The sequence below is a fragment of the Diadema antillarum genome, unplaced genomic scaffold, assembly GCF_040938485.1.
Source record: "Diadema antillarum isolate AM-2024a unplaced genomic scaffold, OU_Dant_1.0 seq00000697_RagTag, whole genome shotgun sequence".
Classification (NCBI taxonomy): domain Eukaryota; kingdom Metazoa; phylum Echinodermata; class Echinoidea; order Diadematoida; family Diadematidae; genus Diadema; species Diadema antillarum.
The window spans coordinates 476,085-497,558 of record NW_027271602.1 but is presented as its reverse complement, the minus strand read 5'-3'; the positions used below and the strand labels follow the sequence as shown (position 1 = coordinate 497,558).

The 21,474-nt window shown below is 39.4% G+C and overlaps 1 protein-coding gene across 1 annotated transcript in view; it reads right to left on the bottom strand.

Annotated features, from left to right (window-relative positions):
- The window catches only part of LOC139737630 (bromodomain adjacent to zinc finger domain protein 1A-like), a 48,215-nt gene that overhangs the window by 6,213 nt on the left and 20,528 nt on the right, over positions 1 to 21,474 (bottom strand). The window contains 11 exon segments of the mRNA XM_071648303.1: positions 312 to 547; positions 2,828 to 3,031; positions 7,638 to 7,951; positions 8,183 to 8,418; positions 10,204 to 10,290; positions 13,192 to 13,352; positions 16,668 to 16,843; positions 17,598 to 18,457; positions 18,460 to 18,710; positions 19,619 to 19,784; positions 20,721 to 20,945. Coding sequence (XP_071504404.1) covers positions 312 to 547; positions 2,828 to 3,031; positions 7,638 to 7,951; positions 8,183 to 8,418; positions 10,204 to 10,290; positions 13,192 to 13,352; positions 16,668 to 16,843; positions 17,598 to 18,457; positions 18,460 to 18,710; positions 19,619 to 19,784; positions 20,721 to 20,945 — 2,916 coding nt within the window.

Below are 21,474 nucleotides of genomic sequence, written 5' to 3'. Positions count from 1 at the left end.
GAATATTTTTTATGTTTGGTCATGAGACTGACATATAAATGACAGATAGAGAGAGATAATTACTGGGCATGCAAGTAGCCATCAAACTGAAGAATCAAAAGTATCAGCTGTATACGAATATATCCATTCCTAAGTCAGCATGTACACAAGTGATTATCTCACATAAAATACATATGCATCATCTTTCTATGCATGCTATGTAAATAATTTTGCAATTTCAGCCTAAGAATATTTCTATCATTACAATACAGTGACAGTTGTGATGTGCTATATTCAATCAGTGTGTGCTGATGTGAGATGGCAATGCTGACCTTTCTTGCCTGTGGGCACCTTGATGGCTGAAGACTTGGCCTGTTTCTTGCAGTCTTCACACTCCCACTGGCCGCGGGGCACCTTGCGCAGGACAGGCTTACAGCACTCCATGTGGAAGGCCTTGGGGCACGTATCGCAGCACACCAACTGACCTCCGTGGCGGCAACGAGTGCACACATTGTCATGTTCATTGCCTTCCTCATCAGAATCCTCCTCCTCTTCCTCCGAGACATCACTGTTATCAAATCAGATGGAGAGACATTAAAAATTCTCTTGTATTGGGTGGAAGGCCTTCTATATTCTACACAACATGCCCCTCTGTCAGTAACTAGCTTGATATGTCTTGGGCATGGCTGTCTATAACTAAACATGATGGACTGATTCCACCAGGATGATATGCAAAAATTAATATACAAGCAATTACCTCTATCTTAGTGTAAATGGTAGGAACTGCTTTTACGGTAGTACTCAATCTAATATCTATATCACACATCTGCAAATACAATCAATTTTATGATACAAAGTTACATTTGCCAGAAACTGTGCTGTCAAAACTAGACACTGGACAATGAATATATGCAGTGAGCAATAATCCAATCAAACAAACGTAGGCTTGTGCATTAAACATACTGCACATACTTCCATATGTCTAGAAGAACTGAATCGTAAAAGTGTCCTTTTGCAATCGGCATCCATGGACTGCGAGCTACAGACTAACATAATCAACATCCTGTAACATACATCTGGGACTGGAGCCCATTATCAGATGGAGTTAGAGTATTCCAGCAATCACTTCTACCATGTTTGCTCCATCTGCAACGCAAGACGTGGGAGAACTGAACTTTCTGGTTTTGCTTGCTGGTAAACTTGCATTGTGAATCCTCTGAATCATCTTTTACATTCCCTAAAGGTATTAATGATGCATCAAGTTTTTTGACTACCACTGCTGTATGCTACAATCAAATGTGTGTTATAGGAATGCAGTCAGGTGGAATGGGACATTAGTTGGGGTTCATGCATTTTTCTTGTGAATTTTACAAGCCTTGCAAACATGCCAGAGCAGTTTTCCCCTTTGGAGATGCTGTGATTTCGGCTTGCAGGTATCATTCTTAGCACTGGGGTCATGCAAGTTGAGGGAGTTTAAACGCCATTCACCACATAAATCATAACTACACAACTTTTAACATATTTTACTTGCACAAACTGGTCATGTTTTCTTTTGTAAACTTGTAAATGCACATGGTCATGACAACGACTGCAAATCTAGGGTGATCTAAACTAACCCTTTCCACAAGTGATTTCACATGACTTTAAAAGAAACTGAACTCTTGAATGGCTCCTGGAGCAACAATGCATTCACAAGCTTGTGACATATTTTTTGCAATTTCTATTTTTCTTACTATTCAGAAACAGTTTCATTCAGCACTTTAGACAATTTACATATGTAATATACCACTATCATTAAATTAAAGGACATAATATACATTTAATTCATTCTTTCAACTTCTGAGAAACTGTTTACATGACCATTGTACCTTCACACATGCACAAGAATGATCATCTTCTTCCTAAAACTGATTGGCATACAAGGCAAACCTAAGACAAGAAATCGATGTAATGTAAACTAAATATGACTTGTTGCTAGCAATGAAAAAAAAAAATGCATCAACAAGACACAAGAGGTGGTTTTAAGGTTTGTTCATTATGAAGATTGTGAATATGATATCTAATACTGAAGCAACTAGTATGCAAAGGTTAGCACTGTGGAAACTTAGTTTTCCGGCTATTAACTGAAGAATACGCAATCCATGCCTAAATAAAATGCCAAAGTAAAATGTGTATAAAAAGGTTAAACCATTTCTGTTGGTATGACACAATATCCTTGCAGGTGTTTGATACTACAGGAAAACTGGTGAACATAAAAACTCTTTGGCAGTTAAGTACTGGTAGCTACCTCTACACACAACTCTTTGGCATCATGGTACCTTTATACTTCTATTTCAATACTCCTGTTTTTGTCTCTTTGTTTTTGTCTCTTCTGAATGCTGAATTGGGCACTAACGCATACAGGAAATGGTCATGGGACAAGTAGTGTACATATAGACACCATTGAGCATAAACATTTTTATGCAAAGCAGAATATAGACAGAGGTGGGCTGACATACACACATCAATACTAAATTCTTAAACCACAACTGGACACATACAAATTTGTTACAGGGGGTTGCACAAATACACAATATGCAAACAATTGTTAGACTACAAAGGGGGGGAAAAAGGTATTTAAGTGTGATGATGCATGATGACACATTATCACATTCAAACAAAAATGGATGCAACCATTGATCATGAACAAGACAGGTGTAAGTAGCATCTGAACAGGAAGGGCAGCTGCTCTGAAGGAGGCACAGGTGTCGGGGGGGGGGGGGGGGGGGTATTAACGGGAGAAGGACTTCTACTGCATTTTCCTTGCATGGTAATCGGATGCAAAGAGTGTATTGGAGGAAAACTTTACCCATTGGCCTGGTCCTGGGCACACAGTGGGCAGTGCCAGTGGGAGTGGGGGACTTTGATTAGGGGAGGGTCTAGGCATTCACGGTGATACACCACCGGACACTCGTGGCAGAGAATGAGCTGGCCCGCATGGCCACACGATTGGCACAGCTCGTTGTGATCAGGGAAACGTCTCTTGGCTGAACGATTCATGGCGTCTAGCCGCCTTTAGTGATGAGAAATGGTGCACATCGTGAAAGTTTGATTAGATGAAGCAGCTATCAGAAGCATACCCTCTACACTGACTGACAGATGATGATGAATACTTACATGTAGTTGATTCACAGTTTGATTTAGGTATTGTACATCTAAAATGTTAGCTTTGCTTGACAGGGTTTCAACATACAATATAAATAAGAAATCATATTTTGCAGACAATACTGAATCTAATTAACCAAATCATTGTAACTCTGATTCATCTAATTACAAGTAGACATAAATATTGAATAGAGTTCCAGTACATGCTATGCTCTGATGTGAGCCATAATACCGATCAGTTACATTGATACTATGTTTTATTAATATATAAGCCATGTTACATGACGCATGGTAAGAAGAAAAAAAAAAACAGTTCCAGTGTTGCTACGTAAATAACTTGAATGCCCTTCGACACATCATTTCCAGGTCTGCCAACATTCCCACATCCAAATCCAGGAGATTCAACACAGCAATCAGGGAGATATCTGTGTGTTACATGCATTTCAATGGGCGAAAATAATTCCCAAATCAGGGAGATTTTAGTATTCTCTTATTCAGACATGAACAGATTTTGACATTTTCATGGAGACTCCAGCAGAGTCAGGGAGACTTGGCAGCTCTGCATTTCATGCTCGTATAAGGAAAGAAACATGGCCTAGCCAAGAAGTAATGACTGTCAACGTTGCCTTGTTGCATGCATCAAAGTGATGAAAATAAATAAAAAGACGAAACAAGCTTCAGTAAAAATTTGAAAAGATTGTCGGATTTCTTGGAATCATCAAGAGTGCCAATGAATGGCAAAAACAAAACCAAAGTTACGAGAATGGGAGCAGATATGAATAAAGAAAAAACTAGAAATGTCGCTATGGCGACTGGTACGCCTCCGCCATAATGTATGATTCTCCTAAAAGGTCTATAGTACGTCCTGACAATGTGCGATGACAGTTTCATCTAATTGGCAAAATATTGAAATGACATGTTACAATGTGTTGAGTGTTCACTTTCCTTGAACTAGGTCTAATTGGATGAATATCTACATTTTCCAAGAGCTTGAGGACTTATACAAATTTTGACCCTTTTATAGTCTATGCATCAAGTAATTTTCAAGGTATAGAGAAAAAGTGTAATTTCTGTATTGAGTAGTTCATTGTTAGCATTTTCACCTGGCCTTTGACTTTATGACCTTAAAATTCCAAAGCGAATCACTGTCAGGCAGAACATGCATAAATATTAGTTTTATGGTGATACCTTGAGCCACTGCCAAGATGGAGGAAGAAGTGAAATTTAGCACTTTCACTTGACCTTTGACCTTTTGACATTTGACCCCTTTGGCCAAAAACATCACAGAGAATCTCTATTTCATAATACATGTATTCACAACGTTTCAGGAAAAATCCTGCAGGCATTGGATAAATATAATGGAAAAAGTGAATTTCACTGAGTTGACCTTGACCTTTGACCCCTGATCTTTGACCTCATGACCCCAAAATTCCCTAGATAATCACTGCCAGTCAGTACATGCATGTGTACTATGTTCCATGAAGATACCTAGAACCATTTCCGAGATATGGAGAAAAAAGTGAAATTTTAATATTTTCACTTGACCTTTGAACTTTGACCTCATGACCCTAAACTCTCGCTAGCAAATCTGTATTGGGTAAGACATGTATACACTAAGTTTCAAGAAAATACCTTCAGGCATTGCATAGATATCGGGGAAATAGTGAAATTTTGAGCATTTGACCTTGAGCATCTGCATCCAAAAGTTGATAGGCACAACTTAACCCCCTCATACATATACCTGCCAAGTTTCATTAGGATACCTGAAACCAAGGAGGTTTAAGAGATGGAGTTCCAACTAGCTGAACTATTGAAACAGTTGTCACTTTTCTATTGAAGTACAAAATAATTCCACAGGTGCATCTGTGCCTTTGGTGATGGGGTTTGATGCTGCCGTCTTGCTGAGCAATCTGAAGATTCATTTTGAACATTAACTTAATGTTGGCTATATTTTGCTTGTTTATCTATTAAATGAAACGAAATCTCACTTAATGATAAAGCTCATTAAACAAAGGTCAATCCCTTCAAGAAATATGTGCAAAAATGTAAATCAGAGCTTAATGTGTAAGTGTTTAAAACTGTACCCTCCAGGAAAGCCAGTTTTATCACTTTTCCACTTAATTCCTCCAAATAAAACTGATATGGAATAATCTTCGAGTATAATTCTATATTAATAAATATATCAAATTAGTGGCCTGACACGGCCAGTCGAGTAATTTTCATTTTCATTTCATCATTTTTTGCGCAATTTCTATTCGCGCATCCCCGTGTCTTTACCATTATATACGACCTATCTTTTATAAGTAGGGATGGCAAAAAGTAATTACCATCACAAAGACATATTTTCGTTAGAAAGTGGCTGATGATTATGCAATGAGACATGAGTCAATTGTCTTCCTATCTGCGCGGCAGATCCAGTTTGCCACATGCTTCAAATACTTTCGAGTGGCGGCATCAAACGTGATTTCAAAGGAAATACAACAGTTGAGACTCCATTCTCTTGAACCTCCTTGCTGAAACGGTTGTTTAGTTATGCTGTCCACAAAATTAATTACGGACGGACGGACGGATGTAAGGACGGACAACCCGAAAACATAATGCCTCCCGCGACACTTCGTGGCGGAGGCATAAAAAAGAAACTAATGGTGAGTCGGCCAACAAGTACATGATGATTAAGTTTTGTAACAAATTTCAAGAAGGTGATATGTTACTCCCTTCCTTACGGGAATCTGGTATACCAAGTTCCCTTGGACAAGACAGGAGTGTCTGCATTTGTGGCCCAAATTCATGTTTATTTGTATTATTCTGACCAGAACAAGGCAAGTACCAAAATGTGTCTCGCCCATTCGCGTAGAAGAAATCAATGTTTTCCAACTCCCAGAAGTTCATTGACCTGCCTATGACCTTTAACCTTGTGGTGACCTTCAACTCCCCAAGGGACATTTACCATCCAAGTTCGGTCACAAACAGACAAAGGGATCAAAAGTTATGAGCCATAATCAAAATGCGCCGTAAAAACTTAACATTGGGCCCTAAAAGTTTGTTGACCCCTGTCTGTGGCCTTTGACCTTGTGGTGACCTTCAACTCCCCAAGGCACATCTACCATCCAAGTTTGGTCACAAACATACACATACATCAAAAGTTAAAAGTCATAATCAAAACGCACCGTAAAAACTTAACATTGGGCCCTAAAAGTTTGTTGACCTCTGCCTGTGACCTTTGACCTTGAGGTGACCTTCCTGTTTGGTAAAATGTTCAACTCTGAATAACCACTCTTCCCTCCAAGTTTGATTGAAAATGAGGTCCTCAGTAGAGAGTTATTAAAGTTTTTGTACCATTACAAACGGACGATGGACGGACGACAGACGGACGACGAACGGACGACGGACGGAAAGACGCTGCAGGCGATCCCTTAGTCTCCCCACACCTCCGGTGAGCTCGACAAAAATGACTTTGATTGAAAGGTTAGACTTACCTTTATTAATATTAATATCTATTACTTTTCTTTCCCAAAACTGTGTGTCTTTTGGTCAAATTTACCTTCTTCCAACATAGTAGTGCACTTGTTTTGCTATAAAACTTGGATGGAAACGTACGCAGCCATCAAGGCTGAGATTTTGACTTTCACCGACTCCATTTGGGTTCTATTATGAGCCAAGGCTTGACATTGGCACAGGCCGCGGGCCACAAGAAATTGATGTCAGGACACCACTTTTTAAGAAATCACATATTTTGGTGGCTCAATTGGCCCACCAATGGGTCACCAAAAACTGTGTTTTCATTGTTTTCATGTGCTTTTCTTGTCCAGAAGAGGGGAGACTCAGTGCTTTATAACTGCACACTAACTGCCGTGGCCAGGGTTGCCAAATCAATGCTAGTCTTCACAGGCAAACTCAAGTTTCTTTTATGGCCATATTCGGTCAAGCTATTTTTACAGTTAAATTTCATGGCCAAATTCTATCTATCTAATAACAGAAGTAGGTATACACTTTTGCTAGTATGATCATTTCATGAATATGTGGTGTCATGGAAAACCATGTTCAAATCGCAATTCAATACTGAAAACATAAGACTTTGTGAACTTAGTAAAAGCTCATTTATAATTTTCTTTCTTACTTCTTAGTCACAGCAAATGGTATTTGAAGTACATTATTGTACATGATAATTTTCACATAATTATGTTCAATTGCAATTAAAATTCTTGCTTTTTAAAATATTTTCTTCTTTTCTCATATTTTTTAGGCCACCAAAATTTGAAATTTGATGATTTTGGTGGCCTAATTGGGCTACTAAAAAAAAATGAACTAGTGAGTGTTGAGGCTCATTTAAGCCCCCTAGCTTAGGTGAGATAAAAAAGAAACATGATTGATACAGATGTTTTCAAAGCATTGTCAATCAATGAAAAAATATAACATGAATGAACAAAATGTGTATGTTCCTCAAGATTGTTGCAAGCAGCAATGATTCTTCATTGGCTTTGAAGGCATGCATACATTATGGAAATACGACTTACTTTTCAATGTCTTCCTCATCGTCGTCCTCATCCTCATCTTCCTCTTCGTCATCTGATACATCCACTTCCATCTCATCCTCTTCTTCACTCTCGTCGTCTTCTGCTTCCTCATCTTCGCTCTCTTCATCTACACTCTCCTCCTCACTTTCCTCTTCACTCTCCTCTTCACTGTCATCATCTTCTTCCTCTTCTTCTTCCTCTTCGTCACTCTCCTCCACAATCGGCTTCTTCTTCATGACCCGCTGCTTGTGAGGGCTTCGCTTGATCTCCTTGGGGGTACAGTCCTTGCAGAACCAGTCACCTTGAGGCACTTTCTGGAACACAAAAACAACAACAGGAAAGAACGATACTTTTGAGGAAGATGCAGAGATCACAACGTGAAAAAGGGTGCCGTCAATACTTTTTTCTTCTTTTCTTTTATTTCTTTATTTCACTTTAGATGTGTGTTTATCCAAGAATTTCATGGGGGAAAAGCTACCTCTTTAATATGTTGGAGCAGATTGCCCACACATTTTGAGCAAGCACACATGAGCTCTATAGTTTACCTTGAGAGGTGGTTTCAGGCAGAACATGTGGTGACCCCTGTTGCAACCATCACACAGCAACATTTGCTCCGGGTTGCCACCACGGCGACACATGCGACAACGGGCTTTGAGGATAGACTTGTTCCAGGTGACGGAGCGTTCCAGTGTGGCAAGGTGGAGGAAGATCTGGGAGAGGCTGGTGCAGGCCATGAGGGACTCCTCCCAACACTCTCGACATGTCTTTTGAGGCTTCATCTCTGTGTGATGACAACAAACATAATATTGTTAACCAATTTCACCCCTACAAAGAAAATCTTAGTAAAGATCAATGACAGAAGACTGCCTATTTAGAGATTATAGGATATTGCTTATGTTCGGATGAATTGATAACTTGTCTTTCACAAGTTGGATATCCTCTGATTAAAATAATGGCACAAATGAACACACAAGGATATCTATTCAGAGTAGAAGCATTGACAGAACCTGTCTTAATATGCCAATAACGCTAAACACTTAACTCCCATGGCTTAAGCACAGAAATCTCATCAGGGATTGTGCATTTTTGTTGAAATTAGATAAGGAGTACAAGTTTATTAAAGCATTAAAGGGAAGGTAAACCCAAAGAGCAATGTGGATTGAGTGAAAGCAGCAACATTAGTAGAACACATCAGTGAAAGTTTGAGGAAAATCGGACAATCGATGCAAAAGTTACGAATTTTTAAAGTTTTGGTGTTGGAACCGCTGGATGAGGAGACTACTAGAGGATATGACGTATGAGTGGACAACAATACAAAGAAAATATAAAGGAAATTCAACAAAAATTCGCTTTTCTAGAATTATGAAAGAGCAATGGACCAACCGCTTTCAGAAAGCAGGGAGAATAATTGCTACCCTTAACATATGTCAATATCAAGTTGATGGAATTTGTAATTTTCATGAAAAATAAATTTTTGTAGTATTTTCTTTATATTTTCCTGGTATTGTTGTCCACTCATACGTCATAACCTCTAGTAGTCTCCTCATCCAGCAGTTCCAACACCAAAACTTTAAAAATTCATAACTTTTGCATCGATTGTCAGATTTTCTTCAAACTTTCACTGATGTGTTCTACTAATGTTGCTGCTTTCACTCAATCCACATTGCTCTTGGGGTTTATCTTCCCTTTAAAAGATAAAACTGCCTTGCATAATAAAAAATTTAACTAGAGAAGCACTCTGAGAGCGCAGACCTCCGCCAAGCATGCAGCTCATTTCCATCACTGATCTTGTTCTTCCATAGAGATATCAGTGATTTCCACCCATATGTACTTTTGCTATAGCATGCTGAAAGTGTTTATAATAGTGTGCTGAAAGTCACCCGATTTCCCAATATAGAAGCCTTTGTTACGCCATAAACCCTCAGCTGCACAGCGCGCCTCACCCTAGCAGAAACTAAAGCACGCACTTTAGTGCGCGCATGCAAACCTCAAATACGCGCAGCCTGAACTCCAAAGTTCATTGACCCTACCTGCCAAAATATAAAAAATCCTTCATAAATTCCCCCAAAATTGTTGAATCACGACCAAAAGTTAATCGTTTGTAACTTGTGTCATTTTCAACCTTTCCTGCAAGTTTCATCCCAATCCGTTATCTACTTTTAGAATTATTTTGCACACAGACAAACGAACGAACGAACAAACCAACGGTAACGAAAACATAACCTCCTCCCTTGGCGGAGGTAATGATTGCTAGCATACATCAGAGATATCCAACCCACACTATTACAGAACACTATTCTGGCTCTTGGGTAGTCTTTTGAATGGATCCTGGACAATAGCTGCACACAAATTCACAGCCTTCTTTCCACAGCTAAGTTCATCTGTTCCAAGTTCCTTGTCTCACATTAGCATGTTATCATGCTAATGTGTAGCTAAGTACTATACTACAGGGCTGTATGGAAAACAACAGCAACAAACAACAAAAACACTTTACAAAAAAACAAAACAAAATATATCAAAAAAAACAAAACCCAAAACTTTCAAAATGAATTTAATGCGTAGATACCTTCCTCTGCGTCTTCCTCTTCTTCAGCCTTTTCTTCCTCTTGCTTCTTCCGGTTCCTTGTCATGGGCTTGATGTCTTCCTGTTTACCTGCAAGTAAGTGGAACCAATGACATGACATATACAAAATACACTGGTTTCATTCTCATAGAATTCAATGTTTCGGTTTTGCCCATATGAGTTTAGATGTTAACGTGAGATTCTGTGGAAATTAAATGACATCAAAATCTTACTTACATAACACAAAATTTTTAGTTGTAACATTAGATGACATATTACTTGAATTGAAGATATTCAGAGGGTCTACATACCCCCTTTCAGTCAGTCCGCAGCACGTATGCTAATGAGCCGATCCGGCAAGATTTATTCAGCACTCTCGTTGACGATCTTTGCGTTCGAAAGGTGTCTCGTTGTGCGAGATTTTGCGAGACTTTGATAGGGCTATGGTTTTCACAGTGTAGCGACTTGTACATACATTCGTCATGGCTACAAGTCACAATAAATTGTTCTCCAGACTTTGATCTTTATCTTGATACCAAATTAGCGTATAACATCGGATCTTATCATGACTATATAATCAGTTGAATTTGCATAAATTTTACCTGCTTTTCACGGAAGATTTTGTCGTCTAAAGTTTTTTTTTGGTTCCTGACCGGATGAAGAAACTGTTGTTTCTGATTTTGGCTTTTTCGTAGAGAGGAAACTTAGATGCTCATCATATATTGGAGTCAAGGAGACGCAAGCATGATTTATACTAGTTTTTCCGTTTTAAAATGTCTGTAAAATTCACTCCTAAGCTGGAAGTATGCTCCACACAAAGTGTACAGTGGCGCGAAAGAGCTCTCTCATTGGACAGTGCTTGCATTCAGCGCTTGAACTACACGCGTACCAAGAAACCACAAGTGGCATGAAACCGTTATGTAGCAGCGTAATGGCGTAATGCAAGCACTGAATGCAAGCGCTGTCCAATGAGAGAGCTTACTCTTTGAGATTGCACGGTTTCAAGCTGATCAGCACTGACATCGATGTATATTTTACTGGTTCCTGACCGGATTAAGCAACAAATTGTCAAGATATTTACATGGATACCAAGATTAGGAGATGGACTACCAAATAAAGCATTTTTATTGAGACGCAAGGTGAATTTGATATTTTTTGACGTCTTGAACGTGTACTGCACGAATTACTTTTTTCATCATTTTTCAAGCTCAAATTACGCTATGATATTTTTCATTTACAATAATTTGAGTAACATGTGACGATAGTTTACATATTTTCCTTGAATTTGATACCAAATTTGTGAACATAAGGTGTATTTTTGTTGCCGAAAGCCCAAGGACAAAAGGTGGAATACTGGGAGCAGCATTACCAGAAGCAAAGGGGATCTAAATTTCACCATGATGCGGGTCCATACGAGTTAAAAAAAAAAAAAAAATCTATAACGAAATGTGATTAATATAAGGCACATACAAGAAATATCAACATGGTCATGACCTTTGACCCAACAAAAGGCAGAACATTGGGGGCAGCACAACCAAAACTAGTACAGGTCAAGATTTAACAGTACACCTCTGTAACAAACTTGATTAAAATCCATTGTGAAATGTAGCCAGCAGTGTGAGGACAACAAGACCATGAAAATAAACCATTTTGCATACCGGTATACAGATGGAACAAGTGGGGGCACTACTACCAATAGTTACAAGCAGCTACATTTTTAAATAATACACTTCCATGTACAATGATCATGAAATTTGTCAAGAAATGCAGCCCACAGGTCACATACAGAACATCAACCAAAATATGACTTTTGATCCTGTACAAGGCGGAACACTGGGGGCAGCACTGCCGAACACGTGTATGTTTTACCTTGACACACCTCCATACAATTTTGAAGAAATTCGATCTAGAAATGTGCATGGTAGAGTGCACACAAGAAATATATAACATGGTAGCTACCTTTGACCTGTAAAAGGCAGAACATAATATGGGGCATGATCACCAAAAATTATACAGGTTCAGCTATGACTATAATAAACCTTTGTACAATACTTGAACCATTTGTCAAGAAATGTGGCTAGTATAGTACAAATAGAGAAGCACTCCAAAGCAACGACCTCCGCCAAGTAGTTCATTAACACCACTGATCTTGTTCTTCCATAGAGATCGATGACTTCTACCCATACATATGCATGCTGAAGGTCGCCCGATTTCCCAATATAGAAGTTTTTTGTTATGTCATTAACCTCAGGCTGCGCAGCACAGCTCACCCTAGCAAAAAATAGAGCATAAACTTTAGTGCGCACATACACACCTCAATACGTCAGCTTGAACTCCCAAGTTCATTGACCCCACCAGCCAAAATATCGAAAATCCTTCATAAAGTACATAATAAATCCCAGATCACCACCAAAATGTAATCATCTGTTATTTGTGTCATTCTCAACCTTTCCTGTAATTCTTATCCAAATCCATTCTCAACTTTTTAGGTTATTTTGCACACAGACAAACAAACCAATGCTGAAGAAAACATAACCTCCTCCCTTGGCGGAGGTAACAATAGCACTAACTTCAAAACTAATAGGCAGCTAGGCTCTTTGAACATAACACCTCCACATCGCACTTGAATCAAATACGTCACGAAATGTGGCCAGTATTGCACACACAAATGCAAAACCACAACATAACACAGCTGAATCCAAAGTATCCTTCGGCACATGTACCCAGGAATACATTGAAGACCTTGTGATACATCACAATGTTGCAACTAATGCTTACACGGTAACATCTCCTGGTGAATCATTTTCACTTCACTTCAGATCAATTGACAGTGATATAACTTAAATAAAAATCTTTTTGCAGAGTCTACAATATATTACTCTCTGCAAATAACAGTTTACATTAATATTTTCAAACATCATGGCACAAAGAGCTTATCACAATTCATCGTTTAGCACACTTCAATGTTTGACCCCAAATTACTAATTTTACCTAGAGGGGTTTTCAGGTACTTGTCATCAGCACCCTGCGAAACCTGGAGCAGGGCGCAGGCCAGGTCCCGTACCACATTGTCCGTTGCATCTGGGGTGTTGCACCTAGTGGAGACGGGGGATCCTGTTGGAGTATTTTCTGCCTTCTTGAGAGAGGATAATCTGGAAGGATGGAGGAATGGGAGCACATCACGAGTTGAGCTCACATGATAATCATTTCTCCCCCTACTTCACAATGCACAACATTTAAACAACTTTTGTTGGTACCATTGGTATATAGGCAAGGTCACATAGTTGTATACATGCATAAAACAGGGCTTGTTATGTTGCATTACAAATCATAAAACTAATTCAGTCATTTGACAAGAGATTTGATGTCATGACAAAGGTAAAAATTTGCATGCTTATCTCAACATTAAGCCCTGGTCACAACTCGCCGTGCGTGCTTTTAGTCTGTACGTTTTTGGCGGAGGCCACGGCATTCACATTTTTTCTGAAAACGTGGGGAGGGAGTGACTAGAGCAGGGAGGAAGTATGGCAACGCACCACACTCGCACAGTTGCGCAGGGAGTAAGTACTAGGTCCGCACGCCACGCCTGGCTGTGAGTGGTTACGCGCATCGTACGATGTGCACTTGGTAAGTGAGTTGTACGTGCTTACAACGTACAATCTCTGTGTGATTGCCATGATATCTTGCAGAGGCTGTAATTACACGTGCTGGTCACGTATGGTATCCCTAGTCTCTCGTATGTTGTATGTGCATGCAAGTGTGATGATTTTTTTTTCCCGTCAGATGTTGGGGGTAGGCCTATAGGACCACCTTCCGAGGTTCTTCAGATGGATAATCATACGTCCTCTCCATACGTGTACATGGCAGTTTAACCTTATGTGTGCCATATTTCATGTCCATACATTTATATGTGAAATGTGTGTATACTTGACTCAATGACAGAGAAAGGGTTAATACATCAGGTATAAACATACTGCATACATTGACACTGTAAAACATTATTTTGGTTTAGATAGCCTAAAACATTGGCACTGGAGATGAGCAGAGAATAGACGTTTGTTATTTCAGATGCATAATTTGCTGTTATGAAGTCTGCCATTTTACACCAAGTTTCAGAGGTGGCCAGTGGTTTATTTAAGCCATCCAGCATATTGCTGGAACGATGTAGGCCTATGGTTTTGCAGTTTTCTCTGAGTCTGAAGGTGTCACGTTGCAATTTTATATTGTAATACTGCCATCATAGTAATTTCTTCCTTGCATAATTTCAAATACACATTCTCAATTTCAGCTTAACCCTATTCTAACTGGGCTATTTGAGACATAGTTTTTACTGGGGGGGTCAATTTGACCCCCCCCCCCCCCCTCAGATCTTGGACGCCGATCACATGATCGCCGCAAAATTTTGCCTGAAGATAGAGTCGGATGTCAACTACAAGGCTGCAAGGTCATACAATAGAAAAATATTGGTTTTCTATTTTTAGTAAATTAATTATGCAAATTTACGCATGAAATCATATTTTCACCTATAACTCCATTAAAAAGACTGAAGGATTGCTAAATTCTTGTTTCAGACTTTCTCAAGACACATCGAACAATTTTCTTGTAAAAAAATAGCACAATCAAAATTAATTTCTTTTATTTTTTATTGTTCTGTAAATTTCTTATGTATTTTATTGTTTTTTCGACCTTTCGTTTTCTATTGGTTTTTTTTGCCAAAATTTGTTGCAGGCACTTTTTCAAGCTTACCTACATCAGAATTGATTAATTTCAATGGCTAAAAGTGGAAATAATCTAATTTATATAAATTTAACAAAAAAACACTATTTGCATTGGATTTGCACACGATATCATGAATTTGAGTCGTTTTCGGGTTGACATGCATATGCAAAACATCATGTAACTTCAGAACGGTGTACCCGGACGTCGCAAATTTGGTCTCAAAATACGCAGGAGACTTCAATGAAAAAAGTAATGAAACGACGTGGAAAAATCTTTGCGCGTTGCGGAATCATGGCGCGAAATGTCGAGGGGGAGGGGTCAATTTGACCCCCCCCCCCAGTTGGAATAGGGTTAACTGAGAATTATACTGACTTTATTACTACTCTACAAATACAATGATGACCAATGCATTTTAACCAAGCTTGTGCAACTCTTAAAATATAACAATTTTCAGAACTCCAAAAACCTAGTCACTTCATGCACTGACCAGTCAGAGCTCAAGATATCTAAATGCTTTGCTTCTTCAAGCAATTTTTGACTGTCTCTTATGTTCTGCAAAATATAACATACAAATTTTTTAAATAACCATGATCATTACTCATCGCCTGCCAGGCAGAAAGGTCCTATAGCATGACATTTTTGGTTAGTGACACAATTTGATAGAGTTTTGAAGGCTCTTTCATATAATAAAACAATCATTTTTCTGTGTATGTGATTTTTTTTTCGAGCCCACGATCCATATAGGGCATTTCTGCCCGGTAGGTGAAGTAGAACAGTACGAATACCTAATTGCCAACGTCTTGGAGACGAAATGATGACAATCGTCTGTCAGCTCGGCTTGTGTACATTGTAGAAATCAGTGCGCACAACTTGCGTTGTAAGTACGGAGCAGGTACTTATTCGGTACGATCTGCATGCTCTATTGAAGAGTTGAACTCGCGGAAGTGCCGAATAAGCATGGACTACGTACTTATCACATGCTCAATACGCACGTGCTATGTGCGCCGTCCGTCAAGCAAGTGACGGTAGGAAAATTTTAAAAGACGCACGGAGTCAGTGCGTTGTATGCACGTTTACTGTAGAGGGAAGTACGTTGCCCGTACTTACGGTGAATCCATAGCCCGAACGCAGCGAAAGTTCCTTGTGACATAAAAGTGCTATGGCGTGTCTGCGTGCTCCAAAATTTGTACTGAGGTGGTACTTACAACGTACGGATCCCCAAATTTTGTCCATGTTTTTGCAAGTAGACAGCACGCACTTGTAGGTACGGCGAGTTGTGACCATGGCTTATGTAAATATCGATTATTATTTATCTTTGTTTCTAAGAATCTAGTCTAGCTGTCTAACGTATGAAATGAAATTGAAAGGAAGTATTTCTGCTAAGACTATCAGTTCAACAGTTGCAGCATTTTGTGATTCACATTTTGTCCTCTTATGTGGAGGTTGGTGTGAGGTGATGGACAGTGAGTCTCACATATCAGCATTGTCAGTTAGTCATAGCTCTACCCTAATCCAACATATTCAACTCTATTCATCATGAATTTATAAGCATGGTAAAACGAACACTAGCTTATGCAAATTTAATTTCTTCATGTAAGGTATAACCAAATTTGTCTTATGCATAAAGGTGACTCAGCAGGGTATCTACAGGTATGAATTTCAGCACATTATTTTGCCTTATATGTGTGATTGATTGGATGTATTGAATACAATGCTCATTGAAAATTGCTTGCTGCTTTTCATCCTACCTGTCTTTAGACTTTGGTCTGTCATCAGGAAGTGGTAGGTCTGACATGGACATGTTGAGAAAGTCTCCATCATTCAAGATGGACCTAGCCCACACAGGGCCCCAGGAGATCTCCTTGGTCTGACGATCATAGGAGCCCTGCTCGATGGCCTCCACCCAGCCAGCTCGATCAGGCACCTGCCCAGACATTTTATGAAACTCAGTACTAATTCTGCTTTTATTATTGTGCATACAAAATATTATCATAACAGTATGAAAACCTAGCAGATGGTCAACATTTTCCATACAAGTGAAAGTAATGAAAATAACATTTTCCGGGGTGACATATAAATTGTACATACTGTGACTGTGAGTGCACTGAAATGAAAGGGACAGATCAGCAAACATCTGTGCCAAAATTGGAAGGACTACTAGTATGTAAGAAAATTATGACCAATGAACACCAGGATTTCTTAATTCAACAGTGTGATCAATGGGTACCCTGAAAGTTATCTTGGTCATGAGACTGTCAGGATATCATATCAATACTCCTACTTGACAAAAGAAGCAACTTAAACAGTTGTTTTTCCCAAAGTTACTTCATAAAACATTATTTCTGGTGACTTCCTTGTATTTAAATGTTGCTGCATACCCGTATGTATGGCTTCATTTTATCACTTTGTCTATCTATTGCTTTGATGTAATAGGTTTTATTCAAACAAAATCACATACTGAGGTATATTTTCTTGTGAAATACCAACTACCTTCTAAGGAAATGCAAAGTACCTCTTTAGAAGATAATTTTCAACATCACTGAGTCGTAATCTTTGCCAATATTTCTCCATGTCAATACTTAATGCTTCCAACTTGTTCATTACAACCCACATATCTTTTCCCTGAGCTAGAAAGGAAGGTGAAGAACTTTTGTACGACAGATAAGTTGCATGCATACCTTTACAAATCCCAGAGCTCCCTGCCACATGCGATCCTCTATGTCAAGAATCTGTTCCCTGAGCATGAGTTCTAGTTTTTCCTCGCCATTGGCAGTGTTGGACAGGAGCCCCTTCTTGCCGCTGTTCATCTTTACTTCCACCTGCTTCCGGACCGCCGGCCCTGACTCTGTTACCGACTGCTCCTCCTTTGACTTGGTCAGGAATTCTGTAGGGACATTCTTCATCACGCTAACCAGCTTGGCCTTTTCCTGCTGCAAGGCATCTCGCAGGGCTGCCTCCCTGAAGCCTCGAACATTCAGGGACTCCACCAGCTTGTCGACATCACTGGGGTCATTGTAGAATGCCCACTGACACTCTGGGGCAGACTCCTCTGCCGTGGACGTTTGAGGTGTCAGCTGGGGCATTTCCCTGTCCACTTCCATGGCGATTTCTTTCCCACTGTCAGTCTGCTGCTTGGGAATCTCTGAAGGCACTGCATGGTCATCTGTCTCCATCTGACCATTGGTGATGATGTTGGTGTCCTCATTCTCTTTGTTACTGTTATTGGAGGTATTGTGGTGATCACATAGTACCTGAACTTCCCTCTCTTTCCCATTCACCTCAAATGATGTCCTCTGACACACATTCATTTCATGCACCATCTCCTTCAGTACATCCATATCCACATTTCTGTTGCACTCAACGTACAGACCGGGTAAGGAGTTGAATTTCCAGTACCGTCGAAAGTATCTGTCCTCCCCCAATGGGGTTACACTGTACATCATGATAGCCTCTGCTATTTCTTTTGACAGTCGTTCCTCCTCTTTAACAAATTCTGCCTTCTTAGCACAGCTCTCTGCTTCGATTTCTTTCCTTTTCCCTCAATCTCTGTAGGCGTCATACCGGGGGTTGTCCCCTCAGTGTCCATGGAGTCACTGGGGGAGTCTCCCTTGTTCCTAGATTGAGTCCTGTTTGTTGATTCTGGAGTTCCTCCAAGAGTTCCTGAGGAGACAGGACTGGCCCCATTCACCACCCCTTGGAAACCTTCCTGGGCCAACTTTTCTAGCCTCTCCTTCTCTATTTGTTCTCTCTGCAGCTTTTCATGAGCTCTCTCTTCCATTCGCAATCTCCATCTAGAGCAAAGAACAAAGAATGTCTCTTTCTGCTAAACAACTTTTTCTAAATCTACATAGGTATCGTTTCTGAGCCGAGTAACAGGGATGACTATGGTCTGACTATCTTTCATTCACTGAGAAGTGCTATGTATCTACTAGACCAAAGCATATGCATATGCACTCACACCCGCTCATTAGTGGACCTGGCAAGAAAAAAAGAAGAAGAAAGCTTTGCCTTTTTAAAAATCAACATCATCAACATAATATAACCTCACCAACATTTTCATAGTGCTGGCTTGGTTGTTGGACCTCGGTCTTGATATGTCATTAAAGTCAAAAGACAATATGACATGAAGGTGAAAAATCTAAAGGTATATGTTTCTATAAATTCTAAAATAATAGAAACCATGCATGCATAATACCTTGCTAGAAATAGGTCACTTACAGTGTACAACATGGAACCAGTGTACAAGTATTGTGTAGCTTCTAGACACACTACTGCATTCTCCATTTTGGCTTCACAATCATGTAAAAAGGAAACCCATGCAACATTTCAGCAGAAAACAACTAGATGTGAAAGAAATATTCTGAAGCATGATATTGACGATCAATCACAGACTGAAATTTTTCAGATAAACTCATGGTCTTATTTCCATGCTTCATTCATATTAGAAGTTTTCAGCTTGTGTTAGCTTTCTGGAATTCTTTTTTTTTTCCCCTTTATTTCTTTTTTATCTTCATTAATGCTGGGGCATATGACCAGGAATAAATAAATGGAGTGCATGTAACATATATCAAACACACAGGTTTTGACTGGTTTACACTAGAACATTTGAATGCATGGGAATGTGCAATCTCTTGTCAGGCATATTTGTAGCAAGACAAAAGAACATCCACAAGCTGAAGGATTCCAGAAAGCTGCTCACCTCGCTGTGACCTCCTCCTTCTCTCTCCGCTGCTCCTGGCGCTGAAGTTCTTTCAGCTCCCTGCGTGATGTCATCCAGTTGTCAAAGCTCCCCTCTATGACGTCACGCATTGTAACGTATGTCAGCAACTGATTGGTCAGGGTTTTCAGAATCTTCATTTTGCCCTCTGTATCAAAGCATGTTAGAGTGTTATCAACAAGGTATTCAAACCACTTGAGAGTAAAGCATTCAAACACAAACACAAACACACAAAATCAAATCACCATTGGATCTCAAGAGTTCCAGCCAGAAAATGACAGCTTCACAAAACTTTCAATTTGAGCTTTCATCTGTGTCTCAGTCTACTTATTTCCATCCTTCCTACCACATCCAGTCCACACAATCAGCACATTTAGCTGAAGATATGACTGTAAAATTAGTCCTAGTCAAAGTACACTGACCTTCAACCATGACTTTTCAATAATATTTACTGCTAAGAAGTTTTTAACATTTCTACCCTTCCTGCTACATTCTATCATCATTTGACATTCCCAGCAAAAGTTATGGCTGGAAAATAGCATCTGTTTACCAAGAGTTCAGTGACTTTGATTTTCTACTGAAATTTTCAGAACATGTAAATATCTAGTTGCATACAGTACCTGGGCCAACTAACAAAAAAATATTGTGCAAGCGTTTTTCTTCAATCATATCTGCACACAGAGCACAAACACAGACACAGTCCATTTTTTTTTTAATCACATGCCACAAAAAAACATGTCTAATTCTGATATAAAATCAATAATTTTGGTACAAAACCACCAAAAATTTTACCCTTATGTCAAAATGAATACCAGCAAAATCACCAGTTGAAGATTTATTTTGTAACAAAATTATTAGCGGGAAGTGATATTGAAACAGAACCAGACATGGTTCCTTTGGGCACGCCATAGCAGAAAACTGGACCGTTGGCATTACCATGCTCAGTGTGTGGAGGCCTCTACACAATAAATTAACACTATAAATTAATCCCTCCATGATGATGTAGCTGGTGGGGGGGGGGAGGGGGGGGGGGGGGGGGGAAGGGGAGGGATTTTTTTTTTCTTCATCCGCATGACAGCCTTACCGGGACTCAAGTCAAACAAGTTTCCCTTGGTAAGCGTCTTGAGAATCCATGAATCATGCATGCGAAACTCGAGGCCAGGGTCGTCATGGCAGGTGTAGCCTCCCCGCTGCTGGTAGCGCCACTTGGAATCCTCTGAGCCTGTCTGTGCACCAGAGGACAGGAAATGTAGCCGGATGATCTCTGTCACCGTCGTCGGTTCAATAGGAAGATTTCGCAACTCCATGCCTGTCATCAGAGGAAACGAAGATGTCTTTCAACTCAAGTTCTTTCATCAGTTGCTATTACATATTGATTGAAATAAGCTACTTCCAATCAAAATTCTTTGTGAAAATTGAGAGTGAATATAAACTTGAAGTGAATTATAAAGCTAGAGTCAAATATATTCTGCTAATCAGTCTTATGTCACTTGGCAAACTTCACTCCCTGAGAGAAAGTTTTATTATCCTTTAATGATAAATGTACTTTGCAAGTTCTCTTCCTACACGCACAAAAAAATAATAATACAAAACTCTAACTCACACAAACGGAGTCGGGTTTGATTAGATTTTTTCAAAAGTTTGCACATAAGCATCACTATGAATGCTGGACACTTCAAACCATTACTTACTCTACCTGTATCACATATTCTTTTTTTAACCAAAAATAATACATTTGATATAGACTTTTGTAATTATCTTCACATTTGCACTGTTTTATTCAATTTTTGTCACTCCTTCACTTCCAATTTTTTTTTTTTTCAGCTTATTTGTGCATA